This window comes from Pongo abelii, chromosome 21 (assembly GCF_028885655.2).
Source record: "Pongo abelii isolate AG06213 chromosome 21, NHGRI_mPonAbe1-v2.0_pri, whole genome shotgun sequence".
In the NCBI taxonomy this organism is placed as follows: Eukaryota; Metazoa; Chordata; class Mammalia; order Primates; family Hominidae; genus Pongo; species Pongo abelii.
Window position 1 is genome coordinate 54392026 of NC_072006.2, and position 20923 is coordinate 54412948.

General features: G+C 48.3%; 1 protein-coding gene across 5 annotated transcripts in view; it reads right to left on the reverse strand.

The window, feature by feature from the left end:
• Positions 1-11114: 11114 nt before the first annotated feature.
• The window catches only part of UBE2V1 (ubiquitin conjugating enzyme E2 V1), a 34378-nt gene continuing 24569 nt past the window's right edge, over positions 11115-20923 (reverse strand). For 3 of the 5 annotated variants that reach the window (XM_024238566.3, XM_054541541.2, XM_009233707.3), the window contains exons 3-4: positions 14114-14239; positions 11115-12900 (exon numbers count right to left, since the gene is read on the reverse strand). In XM_024238566.3, coding sequence (XP_024094334.2) covers positions 12754-12900; positions 14114-14239 — 273 coding nt within the window. In that variant the 3' untranslated portion in view covers positions 11115-12753. 5 annotated transcript variants of the gene reach the window in all.

A 20923-nucleotide genomic window follows, 5' to 3' on the forward strand; every position in this document is an offset into this window, starting at 1 on the left:
CAGGAGGATTGCTTGAGGAGGAGGTTGAGGCTGCAATGAGACTTGATCATGCCACTGCACCCCAGCCTGGGTGGCAGAGTGAGACCCTGTCTCTAAATGAATAAATAATTAGTTGGGCGTGATGGCGCCCACTTGTAGTCCCGGCTACCCGGGAGGTTGAGGCAGGAGAATCGCTTGAGGCCAGGAGTTGGAGGCTGCAGTGACCCGTGATCGCATCACTGCACTCCAGCCTGGGCGACAAGAGACCCTGTCGCAAAAAAAGAAAAAAAAAAAAGAAAAAGGGTTGGAAGCGCACTGGGGGAAAAAGCTTGCCCACTCCGCTTTGGGAGCCTCCAGCAGGCTCCCGCTGTGCCAAATGCACACACCCAGATGCCCGGTGGTCCACCCCTGCCCGGCGGTCACGCCTGTCCCCTCCTCCAGCCCCAGCCCCAGGTCGGCTGAGAGATGACGCGTGGCCCGGCCCAGCCGGAGCGTTGGTCCCTAGAGTGCTAGCGCCCTCTGCTGGCCTAGGGCGGGCGCGCAGGCCCGAGCCGGAACAGGGAAGCCGGGCGCCGGGAGAGCGGGGAGCTTCACTCTTCTGGTCGGTGAGATGGGGAAGAGCAATAGCGAATACATAAGTAGAATATACCGAAAGGAAAGGAAAGAACAATAGCAAAATAACATTTACGGAGGGGTGCTCCGTGCCGAGGACTGCAAGAAGCCCACACCATGTAAAACCACACGTAATCCTTAGAATAACCCGGCGAAATGGCAACAGAAACGCACAGAGAGGTTAAGGAGCCCGCCCGGGGCCACACAGCTGGTAGTGGAAACGGCTGATTCCTGGGCCTGCACTGGTATCCACCGAGGCGGAGAGAGGATGTGAAGGTGTCACCTCCGCTCATTCACTCATGCATGGCCTTCCAGCCAGCCACTCACCCATTCACAAGTATTCACTGAGCACCTACTGTATGCCAGACATTGTGTGAGATGGCAGGAACACAGCCGTGAACACAATTGGCCCTGTCCCTACCCTCTTGAAGCTGACATTTTAGTGGGGTGGGAGGGGGCAGATAATAAATATGAATATATCATTAACAGCTGGGCCAGAGGCCAAAGGATAAACCTGTATGCGCTCGCTGATGTTACTCAGGCACCTACCCCAACATGATTTTTTGCCGCATCTGAGCCCTACCTGTACTATTATTTACTTGACATTTGCTCCTAGATAATTGGTTTTTACTTAAGTGTGTATATATATATGTGTATGTCTCTCTCTCTCTCTCTCTCTCTATATATATATATATATATATATATTTATTTATTTATTGAGACAGAGTCTCGCTGTGTTGCCCAGGCTGGAGTGCAGTGGCACAATCACGGCCCACTGCAACCTCCACCTCTTGGGCTCAAGCGATCCTCCCACCTCAGCCTCCCGAGTAGCTGGGACTACAGGTGTGCAACACCATGCCCAGCTAATTTTTGTATTTTTTGTAGAGACGGGGTTTTGCTGTGTTGCCCAGGCTGGTCTCAAACTCCTGGACTCAAGTGATCTGCCCACCTTGGCTTCCCAGAGTGCTGGGATTACAGGCATGAACCACTGTGCCAGGCCAAAGTTGCTGTTTCTTTGTTTTTGTTTTTTGAGATGCAGTCTCACTCTGTCACCCGGGCTGGAGTGCAGTGGCACAATCTCGGCTCACTGCAACCTCCGTCTCCTGGATTCAAGTGATTCTCCTGCCTCAGCCTTCCGAGTAGCTGGGATTACAGGCACGCACCACCATGGCCAGCTAATTTTTGTATTTTTAGTAGAGTCGGGGTTTCACCATGTTGGCCAGGCTGGTCTCAAACTCCTGACCTCAAATGATCTGCCCACCTGGGCCTCCCAAAGTGCTGGGATTACAGGCATGAGCCACCGTGCCCGCCTGCCAAAGGGTATGTTTAAAAGGGAATCTCGGCATGGTGAAACTCTGTCTCTACTAAAAATACAAAAATTAGCCGGGAATGGTGTTGCACACCTGTAGTCCCAGCTACTTGGGAGGCTGAGGTGGGAGAATCGCCTGAACATGGGAGGCAGAGGCTGCAGTGAGCCGAGATCGCGCCACTGCACTCTGGCCTGGGCCACAGAGCGAGACTCCATCTCAAAAAAAAAAAAAAAAAGGCGGGGGAGAATCTCGTATCACCATACCTAGCCAACCAGTGTCAGTTGTCACCTATCAGACAGCATCCTGGACTGAGGGTGAGGTATTGACATCACTGTTATATTGATCAATGACCTTGGCATGCCACATCAGTTCCCCTGGTTCCTGGCAGGGGCACTAGAATCTCCCACTGGGAACCCCAAGATGAAGCTAGCCCCAGGGCCAGGCCTAGGGAATGAAGGTACCGTCAGCTTCTGAAGAAGGTGGGTGGCCTCTCCAGGATCCTCCCAGCCACTGTGGCCTGTGCCTTCTCTGGATTCTGCTGGTGACCCTGAAGAATCTGAGGTGCAGGCCTTCCCTGGACAATCAGAAAGCAGTGGCTTCCATCTTAGCTTCCTGCCCACCATGGACAACCCCGGGTCGTAGAACCCCCGTCTGCTCCCTTTCATGGCCAGCAATGGGTGTAAGGGGGACTTGCTCAGATCTGATTCTCAAAATTCCTGACAGGGAAGGCCAGGCTTCTGAGCCAGTCCATCTGTTGCTCCCTGACCCAGCCACCCAGCTTCCCTGTGTGCAGGACAGAGGGAACAGGAGGCCCCACGGGGCCACTGGGACCCCTCCCTTGTCACTGCCAATGGCCTGACAGGTCCACGTGACCCACCAAGAGAGGAAGGCCAGGCCCAGCCCTGAGGAGTGATTCATTCGTTCAGTTTACACAGTCTGACTTTGTGCTGGACGCTGTGTTTTGTTGTTGTTGTTTTGTTCTTTGAGACAGGGTCTCACTCTGTCACCCAGGCTGGAGTGCAATGGTGTGATCTTGGCTCCCTGCAACCTCCGCCTCCCGGGTTCAAGTGATTCTCCTGCCTCTGCCTCCGGAGTAGCTGGTATTACAGGTGTGCACCACCACGCCTGGCTAATTTTTGTATTTTTAGTAGAGACGGGGTTTCACTATGTTGGCCAGGCTGGTCTTGAACTCCTGGCCTCAGTGATCCTCCCACCTCACCTCCCAAAGTGTTGGGATTACAGGCTTAAGCCACCGTGCCTGGCCTAGACACCATTTTTTATTTTATTTATTTATTTATTATTATTATTTTGAGACAGAGTTTTGCTCTTATCTCCCAGGCTGGAGTGCAATGGCGCAATCTCGGTTCACTGCAACCGCCGCCTCCTGTGTTCAAGTGATTCTCCTGCCTCAGCCTCCTGAGTAGCTGGGATTACGGGCACCTACCACCACACCCAGCTAATTTTTTGTATTTTTAGTAGAGACAGGGTTTCACCATGTTGGTCAGGCTGGTCTTGAACTCCTGACCTCAAGTGATGCACCCGCCTCCGCCTCCCAAAGTGCTGGGATTACAGGCATGAGCCACCACGCCAAGCCTATTATTATTATATTTTGAGACAGAGTCTGGGTCTGTCACCCAGGCTGGTACAATGGCTTGATCTCGGCTCACTGCAACCTCCACTACCCGGGTTCAAGTGATTCTCCTGCCTCAGCCTCCCGAGTTGCTGGGATTACAAGCACGTGCCACCACGCCCAGCTAAATTTTGTATTGTTAATAGAGATGGGGTTTCACCATGTTGGCCAGGCTGGTCTTGAACTCCTGATCTCAGGTGATCCACCCACCTTGGCCACCCAAAATGCTGGGATTACAGGCGTTAGCCACTGTGCCCAGCCTTCAACACATTTTTAACACTGGGTTCATGGCAGTGAAGAAGCCAGATGAGGCGCCCACCTGTAAGAGGGACAAAGGAATAACTACCGCAATGAATGAGATGGTTAAAATACACTGGGAATGGGAGTCCGAGGCAGGTGGATCATTTGAGGTCAGGAGTTCGAGACCAGCCTGGCCAACATGGTGAAACCCCGTCTACCAAAAATACAAAAATTAGCCGGGCGTGGTGGTGCACACCTGTAATCCCCAGCTACTCGGTAGGCTGAGGCAGGAGAATCGCTTGAACCAGGGATGCAGAAGCTGCAGTGAGCTGGGATTACACCACTGCACTCCAGTCTGGGTGACAGAGTGAGATTCTGTCTAAAAAAAGAAAAGAAAAAGAAAAAAAAAAAAGAGGCCGGCTGCAGTGGTTCACGTCTGTCATCCCAGCACTTTAGGAGGCTGAGGCAGGCAGATCGCCTGAGTTCAGGAGTTCGAGACCAGTCTGACCAATATGATGAAACTCCATCTCTACTAAAAATACAAAAATTAGCCGGGCATGGTGGCAGGCACCTGTAATCCCAGCTACTCGGGAGGCTGAGGCAGGAGAATCACTTGAACCTGGGAGGCGTAGGTTGCAGTGAGCCAGGATAGTGCCATTGCACTCCAGTCTGGGCGACAGAGTGAGATTCTGTCTCAAAAATTAATAAATAAAATAAAATAAAATAAAATGAAATAGTGCCTGTATCCTTGGATGGAGAAACCTGCTCCTAGAACTGTGTTCTACAGAGGGATGCAAATGCACACACATGCCCTGAGGCCAGCGGGCAGCAGAGCAGCGGAGACCACCTCAGGCCCAGCAGTCCAGGCCTGGCCACCGTGGTGGTGGCCCTTCATGTGCTGGGTGTGCTGCGCTTAACTGTGCAGCAGATCCTCAAGGCTGCTCTGCAGGGCGCTGGGAAGAATATCCCGGGGAGGAGCTAAGTGGAGACCACATTCCCATTTGCGTAAAAAAGTGGGGGAAAGTGCATGAGGGGAGGGGGAAAGAATGCGGAGTGGTGCTGGCTGCACATGCGTTTGCTCGCGTGCTGCCTGTGCCATCTCAGAGGCTCACACACTGGTGCTTGCCTTGGGAGAATGCGGTCAGAGGTCAGACTTCGCCCTGCACTCTATTCCCTTTATTTTCTTTTTGAGACGGAGTCTCACTGTGTCAACCCAGGCTGGAGTGCGGTGGTGTAAGCCCAGCTCACTGCAGCCTCCATCTCCCAGGTTCAAGCGATTTTCCTGCCTCAGCCTCCCGAGTAGCTGGGATTACAGGTGCCTGCCACCATGCCTGGCTAATTTTTGTATTTTTAGTAGAGACGGAGTTTCATCATGTTGGTCAGACTGGTCTCGAACTCCTGAACTCAGGTGATCTGCCCTCCTCGGCCTCCTAAAGTGCTGGGATGACAGAAGTGAACCACTGCACCCGGCCTCTTTTTTTTTTTTCTTTTTCTTTTCTTTGTTTAGACGGAATCTCACTCTGTCACCCAGGCTGGAGTGCAGTGGCGTGATCCCAGCTCACTGCAGCTTCTGCATCCCTGGTTCAAGCGATTCTCCTGCCTCAGCCTACCGAGTAGCTGGGATTACAGGCGTGCACCACCACGCCCGGCTAATTTTTGTATTTTTGGTAGACGGGGTTTCACCATGTTGGCCAGGCTGGTCTCAAACTCCTGACCTCAAGTGATCCGCCCACTTTGGCCTCCCAAAGTGCTGGGATCACAGGCTTGAGCCACTGCGCCAGGCCACTCTATTCCCTTTCTGCTATTTGAAATCCCTTCTAAGATCATGTATTCTCTATTTAATAAAATAAAAATGGGCTCTTCAGCTCAGATTTTCCCCTAATAGTGTAAGGGGCTGATTCATTTTGTCAGCAGGGTTTTGATGTGGTCTCTGGCCTTCACCGGCAGTGTGGCTCGTTCCCTGTCACAGCTGACAAACCCACTCTGCCTTCCACTGACTCTAAAATGGATATCTTCACATTTCTGGAATTGGAATGTTTCTTACAGTTATAGTGTCTCACACTTATAATTGGCAACATTTTTCCTTTTTTTTTTTTTTTTTTGAGATGGAGTCCCAAAGTGCTGGGATTACAGAGTGAGCCACCATGCCAAGCATTTTCTCTTGATGGTATATAAACTAATAGTGCATCTTGCAGCAGGTTCAGTTACCTGTGGGTCTGGTTCCCATGGGTCCTGTAAAAACAGGTGCTGCCGCCCAGGCTCCAAGCATGTCCCTGGGCAGAGCTGCCAGAACCACAGACCTCCTAGAGGTCAAAGGGACATCACATTGACCATCTTGGGAGGATCGGGGCAGCTGGTGACAGAGTCACATATAGCAGTCTCAACTGTGGTCTGTGCTGCGCACAGCTCATGGATGAGTTTATTTCGTTCTACAGGGGGTAGGAGAGGTTTTTGTTTTGTTTTGTTTTTTTGAGACAGGGTCTCACTCAGTCGCCCAGGTTGGAGTGCAGTGGCATTATCATGATTCCCTGCAGCCTCGACCTCCTGGACTTAGGTGATCCTCCCACCTCAGCCTCCCGAGTAGCTAGAACTACAGGCATGTGCCACCATGCCCGGCTAATTTTAAATTTTTTGTAGAGACAGAGTTTCACCATGTTGCACAGCCTGGTCTCAAACTTGTTGGCTCAGCGGATCTGCCAGCCTCGGCCTCCGAAAGTGCTAAGATTATAGGCATGAGCCACTGCCTCTGGCCAACTCTGTTACTTGACACATAAATGTGGGGAGACTTCATGTAAAAATCTGCCTTCACAGCTTCCTTGGAAAATCAGAAAGATCTGGCATTCACTCAGCCCATGTGCCCAGTACTTAGTAACACCTTCACACTCCCCTGTCCCCACCCAGCTGCATAACATCAGACACATGTCAGAACCCCAAGGATGTGGCCTGTGTCTTCTTCTCACAGTGACAGGGTCACCAGCAGCAATGAGGTGGCTCTAGCCTAAGGTCTCCCCTCTCCCAAGGTCACCTTGGCCCGTGTGTGACAGCTGACTGCATCTAGCAGGTGACCTGGCCCAGGTCTCACAAGGAAGTCTTTGAGGTTGATCTGCTATCATCTGGAGCTCAGAGCTCCGTACAATCCACCCATCCCAGCAGCTCGTTTCTTGCAAACTGGAAAGAATGAAGCTTTCGCAAGCTGCCTTTTTTTTTTTTTTTTTTTGAGACCGAGTTTCACTCTTGTTGCCCAGACTGGAGTACAATGGCGTGATCTCAGCTCACCACAACCTCCACCTCCAGGGTTCAAGTGATTCTCCTGCCTCAGCCTCCTGAGTAGCTGCGATTACAGGCATGCGCCACCACACCCAGCTAATTTTGTATTTTTAGTAGAGACAGGATTTCTCCGTGTTGGTCAGGCTGGTCTCGAACTCCCAACCTCAGGTGATCCACCTGCCTTGGCCTCCCAAAGTGCTGGGATTACAGGCGTGAGCCACTGCGCCCAGCCAAGCTGCCTCTTCTTAAAGGAATTTCCTCCTCTGCCAAGTAAGGAAATCCCTAACGCTGTATCTTGAACTTTGTCATGAGGCTCCGTGATGAGGGAGTGACGTCAAGAAGGGACAGGCTAAGAGAGGGAATGTGGCTGTCCCTGAGCTCCCTAAGGTCCTCTGAGGGGAGGTGCAAGAGGCCAAGCAGGGGCCGGGTGCGGTGGCTCACGCCTGCAATCCCAGCACTTTGGGAGGCCGAGGCGGGCGGATCACCTGAGGTTGAGAGTTCGAGACCAGCCTGACCAACATGGAGAAACCCCGTCTCTAATAAAAATACAAAATTAGCCAGCCATGGTGGTGCATGCCTGTAATCTCAGCTACTCAGGAGGCTGAGGCAGGAGAATATCTTGAACCCAGGAGGCAGAGGTTGCAGTGAGCCGAGATCATGCCATTGTACTCCAGCCTGGGCAACAAGATTGAAACCCCGTCTAAAAAAAAAGGCCAAGCAGGGATCCACAGGCAGAGTGGCAAGGGGTACAGAGGCAGGGGCCGCTCTGTTTATGTGACACCATCCACATCGTTATGCAACACCACAGCCAAAGGTGCAGTACAGCCAACAACGCTCCCACCCAGAGGGCCGGAGAACTTTCTCCAGTGAAGATGCAGCCCAAGGAACTGGCCCTTGCCCCAAGACCAGAGTTGGTCAGAGATCCAGGGCAGTGGGGCCCCATGGCTGGCTTGCTGTTGGTCAGCCAGAAGGGGTACTTTCTACATCCGCTGCCTCCCCGACCTTTGTCAGGTAACGATAGATGTTTCCCCACACCACAAGTTTCCACACAGTGAAAATTACCAGTGGACGCATCCCCTCTGGTACACAAACCTGGCAGGGGCTGGAGACCAGAGGTGTGACCCAGGGAAACCACCTGGCAAAAGTGGCAACATCTGGCCGGGCGCGGTGGCTCACGGCACTTTGGGAGGCTGAGGTGGGCAGATCATCTGAGGTCAGGAGTTCAAGACCAGCCTGGCCAACATGGTGAAACCCTGTCTCTACTAAAAATACAAATTAGTTTGGCGTGGTGGCGCACATCTGTAGTCCCAGCTACCCGGAAAGCTGAGGCAGAATTGCTTGAACCCAAGAGGTGGAGGTTGCAGTGAGTCAAGACCACTCCACTGCACTCCAACTCGGGCGACAGAGAAAGATTCCGTCTCAGAAAAAAACAAAAACAAAAACGTGGCAACATCTGAACCTTAGACAAGCACTTCCTGTGTGCCCTAGGCCTAAACTCTGTCCATAAACTTTAGACCACCTGTAAACCCACCACCAAGGAAGAGCAAATTACACAAACATGGGACACAGTGCCCACAAGATCACAGATCCAAACAGCTGTCTCAGAGGGTTTTGAGTGTTGTTTCACAGGCCTTAAGCCCAGGTCCACCCAGCCCGCATCCCCTCTGGTACATAAACCTGGTAGGGGCTGGGGACCGGAGGTGTGACCCAGGGAAGCCAGGTAAAGTGCACACTCTAGGATTTGAGACAGGATTTGTTTTCCTCTTGGGGGTCACTCACCACAGAAGAGGCCACCTTTAGATTTAACCACGAATTTGTTCTGGGGTTTTCCAGCAGCATTTTATTTATTTTTTATTTTTTATTTGAGACGGAGTCTCACTCTGTCGCCCAGGCTGGAGTGCAGTGACACGATCTTGGCTCACTGCAAGCTCCACCTCCTGGGTTCACGCCATTCTCTTGCCTCAGCCTCCCAAGTAGCTGGGACTACAGGTGCCTACCACCACGCCTGGCTAATTTTTTGTATTTTTAGTAGAGATGGGGTTTCACCGTGTTAGCCAGGATGGTCTCGATCTCCTGACCTCGTGATCCGCCCGCCTCAGCCTCCCAAAGTGCTGGGATTACAGGCGTGAGCCACCGTGCCCGGCCATTTTATTTTTTAGAGACAGGGTTTTCCTCTGTCGCCCAGGCTGGATGCAGTGGCACCATCATGGCTCACTGCAGCCTCGACCTCTCAGATTCAAGTGATCCTCCCACCTCAGCCTCCCGACTAGCAGGGACTACAGGCGTGCACTACTACCTCGGCTGATTTTTTTTTTTTTTTTTTTTTTTTTGAGAGAGTCTCGCTCTGTCACCCAGGCTAGAGTGCAGTGGTGCAATCTCGGCTCACTGCAAGCTCCACCTCCCGGGTTCACACCATTCTCCTGCCTCAGCACCCACCACCACGCCCGGCTAATCTTTCATATTGTTAGTAGACACAGGGTTTCATGGTGTTAGCCAAGATGGTCTCCATCTCCTGACCTCGTGATCTGCCCGTCTCGGCCTCCCAATGTGCTGTGATTACAGGCATAAGCCACTGCGCCCACCTACACTGGCTAATTTTTTAACTTTTTATAGTGACAGGGGTCTCGCTATGTTGCTCAGGCTGGTCTCAAACTCCTGGACTCAAGTGATCCTCCCGCCTTGGCCTCCCAGTGTTAGAATTACAGGTGTGGGCCACCATATCTGGCCTGAAATAATTTTGGAACCTCTCCTCTCCTCCCTTGGGAGGGCTGACTGAGGATGAAGAACCCACAGCTTTCCCTGGCCCAATGTATATACTTTCAGAACTGAAGGGCACCAGTCCCTGCAGAGGACTCCAAAGACCATCCAAAGAAATCTGGGCAGGGCTTTCTGGAGGGTGGCCTGTTGGGAAGAACCTGGCCCTTTCGTTACAGCCAGCTCTTCTCACAGCTGAGCTGGCCCCAACAGCCAGAGGGAATAGCCTGCTCCTGCCACAGGGCACCAAGGTCGTACCTGTGTGTAGTTGGGACTACAGCAGGAAGTTCAAGCTCTGGGTAAAAACCAGACACGTTCCCACTGCATATGCAGTAGATGGTAGACAAATCGTTAATCATCAGATAAAAAAAATTGTTTTTTAAACATCAGAAATACATGTGACAATCCTATGATTTTTTTTTTTCTCTGAATAGACTACTAAGTCCAGCCAATAAATGGCTTCTAGTGGAGGCTTAATAGCTCAAGACCTGTGAGGCTACATAAACCAAAGGAAGAACCCTTTTTTAAACTACCATCTTGGGCTGGGCACAGTGGCTCACGCCTGTAATTCCAGCACTTTGGGAAGCCAAGGTGGGCGGATCACCTGAGGTCAGGAGTTCAAGACCAGCCTGGGCACCATGGTGAAACCCCATCTCTACCAAAACTACAAAAAACTAGCTGGGTGTGGTGGCGGGTGCCTGTAATCCCAGCTATTTGGGAGGCTAAAGCAGGAGAATCGCTTGAATCTGGGAGGTGGAGGTTGCAGTGAGCTGAGATCGCGCCATTGCACTCCAGCCTGGGCAACAAGAGCAAAACTCTGTCTCAAAAACAAAAAACAAAAAACAAAAAAACAAAAACCTACCATCTTTAGGACAGGGGTTGGCAAACTATGATCCATGGCCCAAATCTAGCCCACTGACTGATTCTGTATGGCTTTTAGCATGAAGAATTATTTTTACAGATGAACATTTGCAAGAGGCTTGATGATAGGAAACACTAATGAATCCCAATTAAACAACATGTTATCTCCTAAAAGAACTCCAGTCCTCACATTAGTGGGCCAGTAACATTATAAATAAACTGAATTCCACTTTGAATTTCACCAATTAAAAATTTGGGAAATGTGTTTTCTCTCAGAATATAAGTACTTACACAATGTCCTTAGATTTTGCCTCTTGGCCTGCAAAGCCTATATATTTACTAATTTAGGCCCTTTTAGAAAGTTTGCCGACCCCTGCTTTAGGATGTCAATTTGAATCCCAAAGCATCTAAAACATTAAATTCTGTCCCTAATATGCCAAGAGGAAGAGAAGTACAGCCTGTGAAATATTAACGCACACTTTTTTTATTATATTAAAATCAGGCAATGGTCTGACAATAAAAAGGCTGCTTATGGAATACTGTTATGTTAAACTTCACTTACAGGATGTTAAATCCTTAGAACTAAGGTTTTCCCCCCAGAAAAAGATTAATGGAAACATCAATTGCTTTTCAGACTTGATAGTTGCTGCTTCAAAAGGTGGTTTCACACAAATACTAAATTAAAAAAAAAAAAACCTTTAGTACACAATGAATTGCTTTTATTTCGGTATGCATCCACATTTCAGCATTTAGTGGTCCTGAACAGCAAGTGGAAAGACGCAGCAATCTGCCAGGAGGTCAAGCCCACCAATTTTGGGGATCTGCTGTGCACACCGGGTTCTTTCTTAATCCTTGCTGAGGATCTTGGGAAGCAGCAGCAGCACCAAAACCAAGGCATGCACCGGATGCAAGGTTCTTTTTGTTCCAGTTGTCAGATTCCAAACTAGACCCCAGTGGATTGCAAGGATGACCAAATGAAAGCCCTGTTTAAAACTTCTTCAATTTTTAAAAGCAAAAGCAATTACAGGAAAGTAAAACAATTCAGAGGGATCATGTGTGCTTACAAGTATCTTCATGTGGTCTTTCTCCAAGTTCAACCACCAAGGACTCCGAGAGCTGGCAGGTCTGAGTAACCCTGGTGACTATTCTTTTCACCTTATCAAAACCTGAGCTAAAAACAATGCATCAGCTGATGACAGCAGAGGGTGGCAGGGCTGAGGACCCAATATTCATTTCCCAGGCTGGTGGAGAGTGAGTGAATACGGTTCCAAAACTAAACAAGGGAGGTCAGAGACTCTTTCCAACCTTACCTGATGGCTTCTGGCCAAAGCAAGGAAGTGTCATGGAAGGTGTTGGGTGGTAACGGTGCAAAAAGGAACTTGAGGAGGAGGGAGAAAAAGCAGCACCCCTCGATAAAGGTGGGGGAGAGAAGATATGGGGAAAGCCCTGAATTCCTCACCAAAGGCCAATCTCTGAGGGGAGCGGAGGGGTTACAATCTATGCTTCGGCCAAGGGCGGGAGTGGAGGAGCGTGGGGACAGGATGATGGCTTGGAAGAGGCATCACTTAAGACTTAAAGAAACCAGGGGTACAGGCGAAACACCCCACACACCTAGCAGTAGTCCCACAGGCTGCGACCTGAAACCTTCACATCTACTCTAACAAGCCCCCCAGGCTAGAGGGCTGTTGTTGCAGGGACGGTGGGAGGCGGGAGGGTAAGGGGAGAAGGCAGAGACCCCAGGCCGTGTAATCAGCAGCAAGGTGATTGTGTGATGTGTCTTTTCACAGTTGAGTTAGATGTGCCCCACCAGTTATGATGGGAATCAATTTAAATAGACTTTCTTGATCCCAGAAGTTCAACTATGTGGACAGTGGTTACACTTTACAGGATGATTTGTTATAGCACAACTTATATATTTCAAATGGACAAAAAATTAGTATCATTTACAGTATCTTAAGATAAATTTCCTTTGAATGGGAGCTTCCTTTCCAGTACTTTGAGGTCTACAAGACGTATCTAGAAAATTTACTACTGTGGAAAATGAAGACTGATTAAATCGAATGGGGGGGAAGGGGAAGGGCCTGTGGTTTTTCTTTTTGATTAATTGCTGTAACACTGTCCTTCGGGCGGCTGAGGGAGTTTCATATTTTCTTTAGACATCATTAGGCGCCGAAGCTCTTGCAGGACAACTTTGATGCTATATGAATTCTGCCATTTTGCTAGCACTGATATGGCTCTTGGGTCCACCTACAACAAGGCAAACAAAAGCAAATTACTCTCAGACTCTCAAACAAAACAGCTATATGCTGGGGTTAAGCTAAGGTGCAAACTGGAGTAAGATGTACTTTTCAAGCTGAACCTGCTGCTAATCCTAATACCTTACATGCGGAATACCTACCTGCTAGAGTCCCTCCCTCCAGTCAGCCTGCCTTTCCCTTTTGTGCCCTGAACGATTACTATCTGGGATAAGGAAATGGTGGTACTGACACTTGGGTGAGACTCAACCCAGCCCTACTTGGCTCTCCAATAATGGCCGCTGCTGGGCTGGCTGCTGCCGGGCTCAGGGCCTGTCCTCTTCACTGCGCCCAGGTCAGGGGGACAGATGTGCATGTAGGGCAGTACAGACAGCCAAAGCAAAGGGTGGCCAGGACCCCCGCTCTAGTGACAAGGGCCTGCCACAGAGCCAGCACCTCTCAGGTTAGGGCAGCATTTCCCAGAATAAATTCCCCAAAGCATAAGTTGAGCTCTGGGCTCAGGACTTTAGGTGGAACTCAGATTCAGGATTAAACACTAAACACACTGTAATGAAGCTCATCTCTTTTCAATTTTCCAGTCTTCTGAGTATCTCAAAGACGAAGGCTTGGCGTGACGTTAACATGTGTAGCATCCCTTCAACACTTGCTGATCTCCTCTTTGAATAGGAGAGCAGGCCTCAAAGGCTCAAGGCTTTTGGCAAATGACATATGGAGTCAAGATTTATTAACATTGCTCTGTTTTTGTAATATTTACTGTTGCCATTATCGCCCAGTTATGACAACCGAGACAGGTTTTTCATTTATGGTAGTAAAAATAAAAAAGCAAGGCCATTAAAGGAAAAAAAAATTACATGCCAGTGGTTCACAAATAAGGCCCAGGGGGTAAAGGTGTAGCCCTGGGGAAGATCTTCCACGTCTGTGCCTCAGTTTCCTCATCTCTACCTCATCGGGGTGGCATGAGGAAAGAGCTCATATCTCAAAGTGACCAGCATAGAACTAGCCCAGGGTAAGTGCTGTATGAGTGATTGCCAGATATAATTGGGAAACAGGCCCCATCCCAAATCTGTGCTCCTATGCACAGTGATACAGTTTATCAACAAATAACCAAAGAACATAGGAATTGGGCCCGGTCTAAAAGCTCCTGATGTTAAGTACAAAGCAATTGTCAACTCCAAGGAACAAGTGGGGCAGAAAAAACAACTTACCACTCCATTAGAACTATTTACTCCATTCATATTAATTTTTGTTACAAATCTTACAAAGGGGGGTGCTTCTGGGTATTTAGGTCCACATTCTATTTTAAGGCTGTATATTCGGTTTTCATAAATTGTCTGGAAAAAAAGGGTACAGAGATGTCACGCAATTACAAACGAAGCATTCAAAAAGGTAGAGCTTGTGAAACCCCATTTATCCCTGACTGTAGAACTCGTATATCTGCTTCCAGCATGGAGTCTACTTGTTCTGTGGTAGGTCAGCAGTTCTATACTAGTTCCTACACTAGTTTATATGACTTCCGGGCCTTGGGGGAATACAAAGAAGATGGAGCATTTAAGCTAGTACCAGTGAAGTTTTAAGTTAGTATTAAGTCTAATCAGAGGGACCTGTTTTTATGTTAATTTCTCTACTTTGCAGTCCTTCTCTGGGGAATGGTAAGAGGCATTCTCTACTCTAGGAAGCCAAGTTAAATGTCCACTCACCAGGATCATCAGCCCATCAGTTAAATACCACTATGTGGTATTAAAGCACAGAACAGGCCACTGCTTTAGAGAACCTCAAAATTAAGACAAGATGAGGGACGGGTGCAGACTCAGAGCTGCTTCCCCCTTCTCCATCACTCTGGGGTTAGGTACTGGGTAAGGGATTTCAACTGGGGTGTTTCATCCCTCCCTGCAGTCTTTTTTTTTTTTTTTGGTCTGACCTGAGAGATTTACTGGCATTCAATGGGTGAGGTGGCACAGGGAAAAACCATCTTTTTTTTTTTTTTTTTTTTTTTGAGACGGAGTTTTGCTCTTGTTGCCCAGGCTAGAGTGCAATGGTGCGATCTCGGCTCACCGCAACCTCCGCCTCCTGGGTTCAAGTGATTCTCCTGTCTCCTGAGTAGCTGGGATTACAGGCATGTGCCACCATGGCCGGATAATTTTGTATTTTTAGTAGAGACGGGGTTTCTCCATGTTGGTCAGGCTGGTCTCAAACTCCTGACCTCAGCTGATCTGCCCTCCTCAGCCTCCCAAAGTGCTGGGATTAAAGGCGTGAGCCACCGCACCCAGCCAAAAACAGTCCTTCTTAAAAGGCTAACTGCACTTTTGTTGAGAAACACTGCAAAGTCCAACCCCCTATGCCAATAACCTCTTCACCGTACCGTCTACCCCATGAGCAGCGAGACGTGCTCTGTTGCCCGGCTGTTCCTTCTGCTTGGAGCGTCCTGCCCCCACCTGAAATGCCTTGCAACCCTGAAGACTCAGCTCAAACACTACCTAGTCCCTAGCTTTCCGTCCCATATGAAGTCACACTGCTATCACATGTGTCTGAAGACCACACTGAAGGGTGATGTCTCCCAGTTAAGAGTAACCCCCTCAAAGGCAGGGGCTCCCCTCTCAGGCATCAGTGCCTTCTCCGGCATCAGTGCCCTCTCCGGCATCAGTGCCCTCTCCTCAGTAAAGGAGTCTTGTACTGCATAATTGCTCCCGTGTAAACAGCGGCATCTAGTGGTCTTTGGGGAGAATAAATCAGAGGATGTGATTTAAACCCTTGATTCAGAAGGCATTCATAATATACCCATGGAAACTTTTCTTGTCCACAGGGATCCCAAACTATAACCAAACCAAAACTGTGAATTTTTACCTACCCTCAACCTGCCCTCTTCTTCCTCAGTGAGTGACATCAGCATCTACCCAGTTAGCTAAAGCAAAAACTAGCAGGCAACCCAATTCCCCTCTCCCTTACCCTCTACCTGCCAGCGGTCAGAAGGTCCCACTGTTCTACCTCTGAAAGTGACCCCGTATCCATCCACTTTCCTCCACCACCGTCACCTCTTCTGAACTCCCCCAAGTCTCTTTCTCTCTTGCTCCCGGCACAGCAGCAGCCAGACCGACGTCTTAAAAACAGGAAGCTGTCTCTGCTGGCTTAACCCTCTGATGGCTCCTAGTGACCTGAAGAGGAAGCCAAAGTTCCCAGACTGACCCGGGCAGCCCTAACTGCCTCTTCTTTTACACTTCTCCCTCCTCTGCCCACCATTCCTCTTCAACCTTGCCAAGTTCTCTCCATCCTGGGGCTCTCACCCCAGCTGCTTCCCCTTGGAGTCCTCCCGAACCCCTCAGCCCCTCCCAACTGAGGCTCAGTTATGTATCAGACACCCTCACTAAACACAGAAAAAGGAGGGTGGGGGCCTTGACAGGGGCCCTCAACTGAATTGGTATTCAAATGTTTGTTGAATGAATGTTTCTCTTCACACTTTTATATTATAAAATAAACACCTCATTGCAATTAAGGTGTTTCCTCAAAGGAAAAAAAAACAACCCAGTAAACAGAACAAGTAGGAAGCAAACAAAGGCATGACTCACATACAGATTTATGGAAAATATAAGAGATCCATCCTCAGAACCTATCACGGTCTCCATCAACAGCTACACACTCAGTGTCGACTGAATAGATCCTGAATGGAGCAAAAATCATACTCCCTGGTTTTGTCACACAATTCCAGGATGAAATTCCTTACATTTTAAGGAATCAAATTTCTCACCACTGATATTCATCTGGTAATTTCACTGGAACACAGTAAAAAAAAGCCTCAAGTCATCACAGACACACACCTGAAGGGTCATTTAAAAGCCCCAACCTAAGGCCGGGTGAGGTGGCTCACGCCTGTAATCCCAGCACTTTGGGAGGCCGAGACAGGCGGATCACGAGGTCAGTAGATCGAGACCATCCTGGCTAACATGGTGAAACCCTGTCTCTACTAAAAATACAAAACATTAGCCAGGTGTGGTGGTGGGCGCCTATAGTCCCAGCTACTTGGGAGGCTGAGGCAGGAGAATGGCAAGAACCCGGGAGGTGGAGCTTGCAGTGAGCTTAGATTGCGCCACTGCACTCCAGCCTGGGCGACAGTGCGAGACTCCATCTCAAAAAAAAAAGACAAAAAACCCCAAGCTAAGGCTGGGTGCGGTGGCTGACGCCTGTAATCTTGGCATTTGGGGGTGCCGAGGCGGGTGGATAACCTGAGGTCAGGAGTTCGCGACCCATCTGGCCAACATGATGAAACCCTGTCTCTACTAAAAATACAAAAATTAGCCAGGCATATTGGCAGGTGCCTGTAGTCCCAGCTAACCGGGGGGCTGAGACAGGTGAACTGCTTAAACCTGGGAGGTGGAAGTTGCAGTGAGCCGAGACTGCACCACTGCACTCCAGCTTGGGTGACAGAACAACACTTTGTCCCAAAAAAAAAAAAAAAAAAAAAAAAAAAAAGCCCCAAGCTAGACTTTAATAGAAAACAGGGTTACAGGGTTTCTGGTTTTTTTTTCTTTTATTTTGTTCATGAGTGCTCCAGGGACCTGCTAAAAAGGTTTCAGCAAAGGAAATGTGCCTGAAGGAGAATTGCTGGAACATTGTGTCTGTGAGAAATACTGCTCTTAAGATTCATTATTTGATCATGAAACAAACACTTTCCACTTTGTTGATATGCCTCATGCTTTGTGGAGCCGTTTGGCAGTGCTCATCAACAGGTGAAATGGGCATGTTCAGACCAGCAGGCCCCTTCCTAGCAATTTCCTTCAGAGAGACGCATACTTGTGCACAAAATGTGAAGGACTGTCTGCAATAGCAAAAATAACTACAATCTACATGTCTACTTGCAAGGGACTATATGAACATGGCATATTCATATAACCCGGAGACTTCGTAGCCTTCTCAAAGGCCGAGGGACACTCCTTGGGCACACACACACACGAATGACTGGCAAAACATGGCACCGGGTATGGACGATACACTGTAGGATATGTATAGCCTATAAAAGCAGACATACACTTTCTTCCAATTCTGGGTATATTTGTGTGCACACAGGCTACTTCGTCCATTAGGCACTACAGGCCCAGAGCCTGGAGATTATTAATTTTTCCTGGGCCAAATGCATATATATGAGATAACCCCAGTCTAATCATTAAAACAAAAAAAGACAAATTCCAATAGAGAGACAGTCTACAAAATACCTGACCAGTACTCCTCAAAACAGCCAAGGGCATCAAAAACAAGAAAAACCTGAGAAATGTCATTGCCACGAGGAGCCAGAGATATGATGACTAAGTGTAATGTGGTATCTTGGATGGGATTCTGGAACAAAAAACAGATATAAGTAAAAACAAAGAACACCTAAATAAAGTATGGACTTTAGCTAATAATAATGTATCAACATTGGTTTATTGGTTGTGACAAATGTACCATACTAACATAAGATGCTAGCAACAGAGAAAAGGTAGTACAGGAAGTACTACCTTTGCAACTTTTCTATAAGCCTGTAAGTATTAGAAAATAAAATTTGTTTTAAAAATGTATGAGCTAGGCTAGGCACGGTGGCCTACGCCTGTAATTTCAGCACTTTGGGAGGCCAAGACAGGAGGACTGTGTGAGCCCAGGAGTTCAAGACCAGCCTGGGCAACAAAGCGAGACCCTGTCTCTACAAAAAGTAAAAAAAAATTAGCCAGGCGTGGTGGCTTGGCTACTTGGGAGGCTGAGGCAGGAGGATTACTTGAGCCCAGGAGGTCAAGGCTGCAGTGAGCTGTGATTGTGTCACTGCACTTCAGCCTGGGTGACAGAATGAGACCCTATCTCAAAAAAAAAAAAAAAAAAAGTATGAGATATGAGAAAAGGAAAATGGTATTAATTACAAAAATATGCAAGGAAAATTACAAAATCTAAACATACAAAAAGGAAACATTAGGTCAACCAGTCACCTGCTATTCAGTTCGAATCTTATGTAGTTATATACAAATTACGTTTAATGTACAATGTGGGTACATGCTGTTAGAATGCAGATCACAGTAACTGTTGGGGAGAAGAGTGGGGATATGGCAGTTAGGGATAAGTCAGGAAAAAAGACTCCACACTAGGTTTTATAACAGAATTTAATATAAGACATTGGTTAAACAGGCGTCAGTGGACTGAAAATGTTCAAAGGGAATCTAAGCTAACACAGATGTAATAACGAAATGAAGCAGGATGGAAACTCTTAAGGGAGGGGGGAATAAGCTGGAGTTTACCAGGGTTGAGTTTACCAGGGTTGGAGGCTAAGGAAGAGGTCTGCAGAGTTGAACTCAGAACTCTGAGGAAGGGGTGCTGCCTGGCTGCTGCTAGAACCTCCAAGGAGGGGGCTTGGTGGGATGTGATGAGGCTGGTTTTGTGAATGTCCCCAAAAAGCTGGAGGCTGAAACCCACTGCTGATGCCAGGATGAAGGGCTGTTACCAGGGTGGTACGGACAGAACAAACAGGCAAACAGGATACAGCAAATCCCTTTTCCCTTCCCCATGCCTTTCAGGCTCTCTCTTGTGTCCCTGACTGGTGGAACCTTCAGAGGAAGCCAGCTGACAAAGGAAAAGTGTAGTGTGCAGAGTCCCAGCCCCAGCATCCAAAGCAGAGTGGAGAGAAGTGGGCTTGGAGTTTCCTAGCCAGCAGCAGCGGGCACCTCTCTGCACAGCGACAAGACACAATTATCCTTTGTACAGAGACTCTCCCTCTTCCCACCACTCATGGTATCCTTCTGAGTGAGCACGGGGCCCATCTCTAGGCAATAGTAAGTTTTCATTTCTCTAGTTAGGTTGTAGAATATTTGGGTGGCACTCAGACTTAAGGACTGAACGGTCAAATTAACCACACGATCCTAATAGAAAATAAAAAGGAGGAGGCATTTGCCCCTTCACATTTGCTTGCTGTTCCTTTAGGTATCACCCCAGTATGAGCCCCTCACCTCAGCAGCAAGAGCTGGTTCTGGGCTTCAGTGTCTTTTGCACTCCCCCAACCAGCCTTGCCCCTGCCCCGCAGGTGCCAGCAGCAGCAGGGGGGGCACCTTTTCCCCAAGTGCCAGGTTCTGACAGCCCAAGCTTCCTCTCCTGGCCTCCCAAACCCAGAGGGTGGTTACTGTTTCTGCAGCAGTATCTCTGTGTTCTCATAGTGTGCCTTCTTTGATTTTTTAGTCCAACATCTATTTGATCAACTTCCTATATTAAATTATCTCTGTTGCCTAGTATTGGATATAGATCCAAAGGAAATTAAATCAGTATCTCAAAGAGATCATCTGCACTTCCACGCTCATTGCACAGTTATTCACAATAGCCAATATATGGAAACAACTTAAATGTCCTAGAGAAAATATGGCATATATCACACAATGAAATATTATTCAGCCATAAATAAGAAATCCTGCCCATCGGAGAACTGCTTGAACCTGGGAGGCGGGGCTTGCAGTGAGCCGAGATGGTGCCACTGCACTCCAGCCTGGGTGACAGTGTGAGACTCTGTCTCAAAAAAAAAAGAAATCTTGCTAGTCATGACAACATGGATGAGCCTGAAGGACATTATGCTAAGTGAAATCAGCCAGACACAGAAAGACAAAAAGTGTATGATCTCACTTATACGTGGAATCTAAAAGTAGAACTCACAGAGGCAGAGAACAGAACAATGGTTGACAGGGACCAGGGTGTAAGGGGAGATACTGGTCAAAGGGCACAAACTTTCAGTTATGAGTAAGTTCTGGGAATCTAATGTAAAGCATGGTGACTATAGTTAATAATACTGGATTGTTTACTTGAAATTTGGTAAAAGAGTAGATCTTAGGTGTCCTTTCCACAGACACACAAGGTAGCTACGTGTGGTGATGGATGCGCTGATTAATTTGGTTGTGGTAATCATTACACAATGTATATGTACATCAAATCATCACATTGTATACCTTGGATATATACAGTTTTTATTTATCAATTACACCTCAATAAAGCTGGGAAAAAAATTACCTGGTATGATTTCTCTTTTC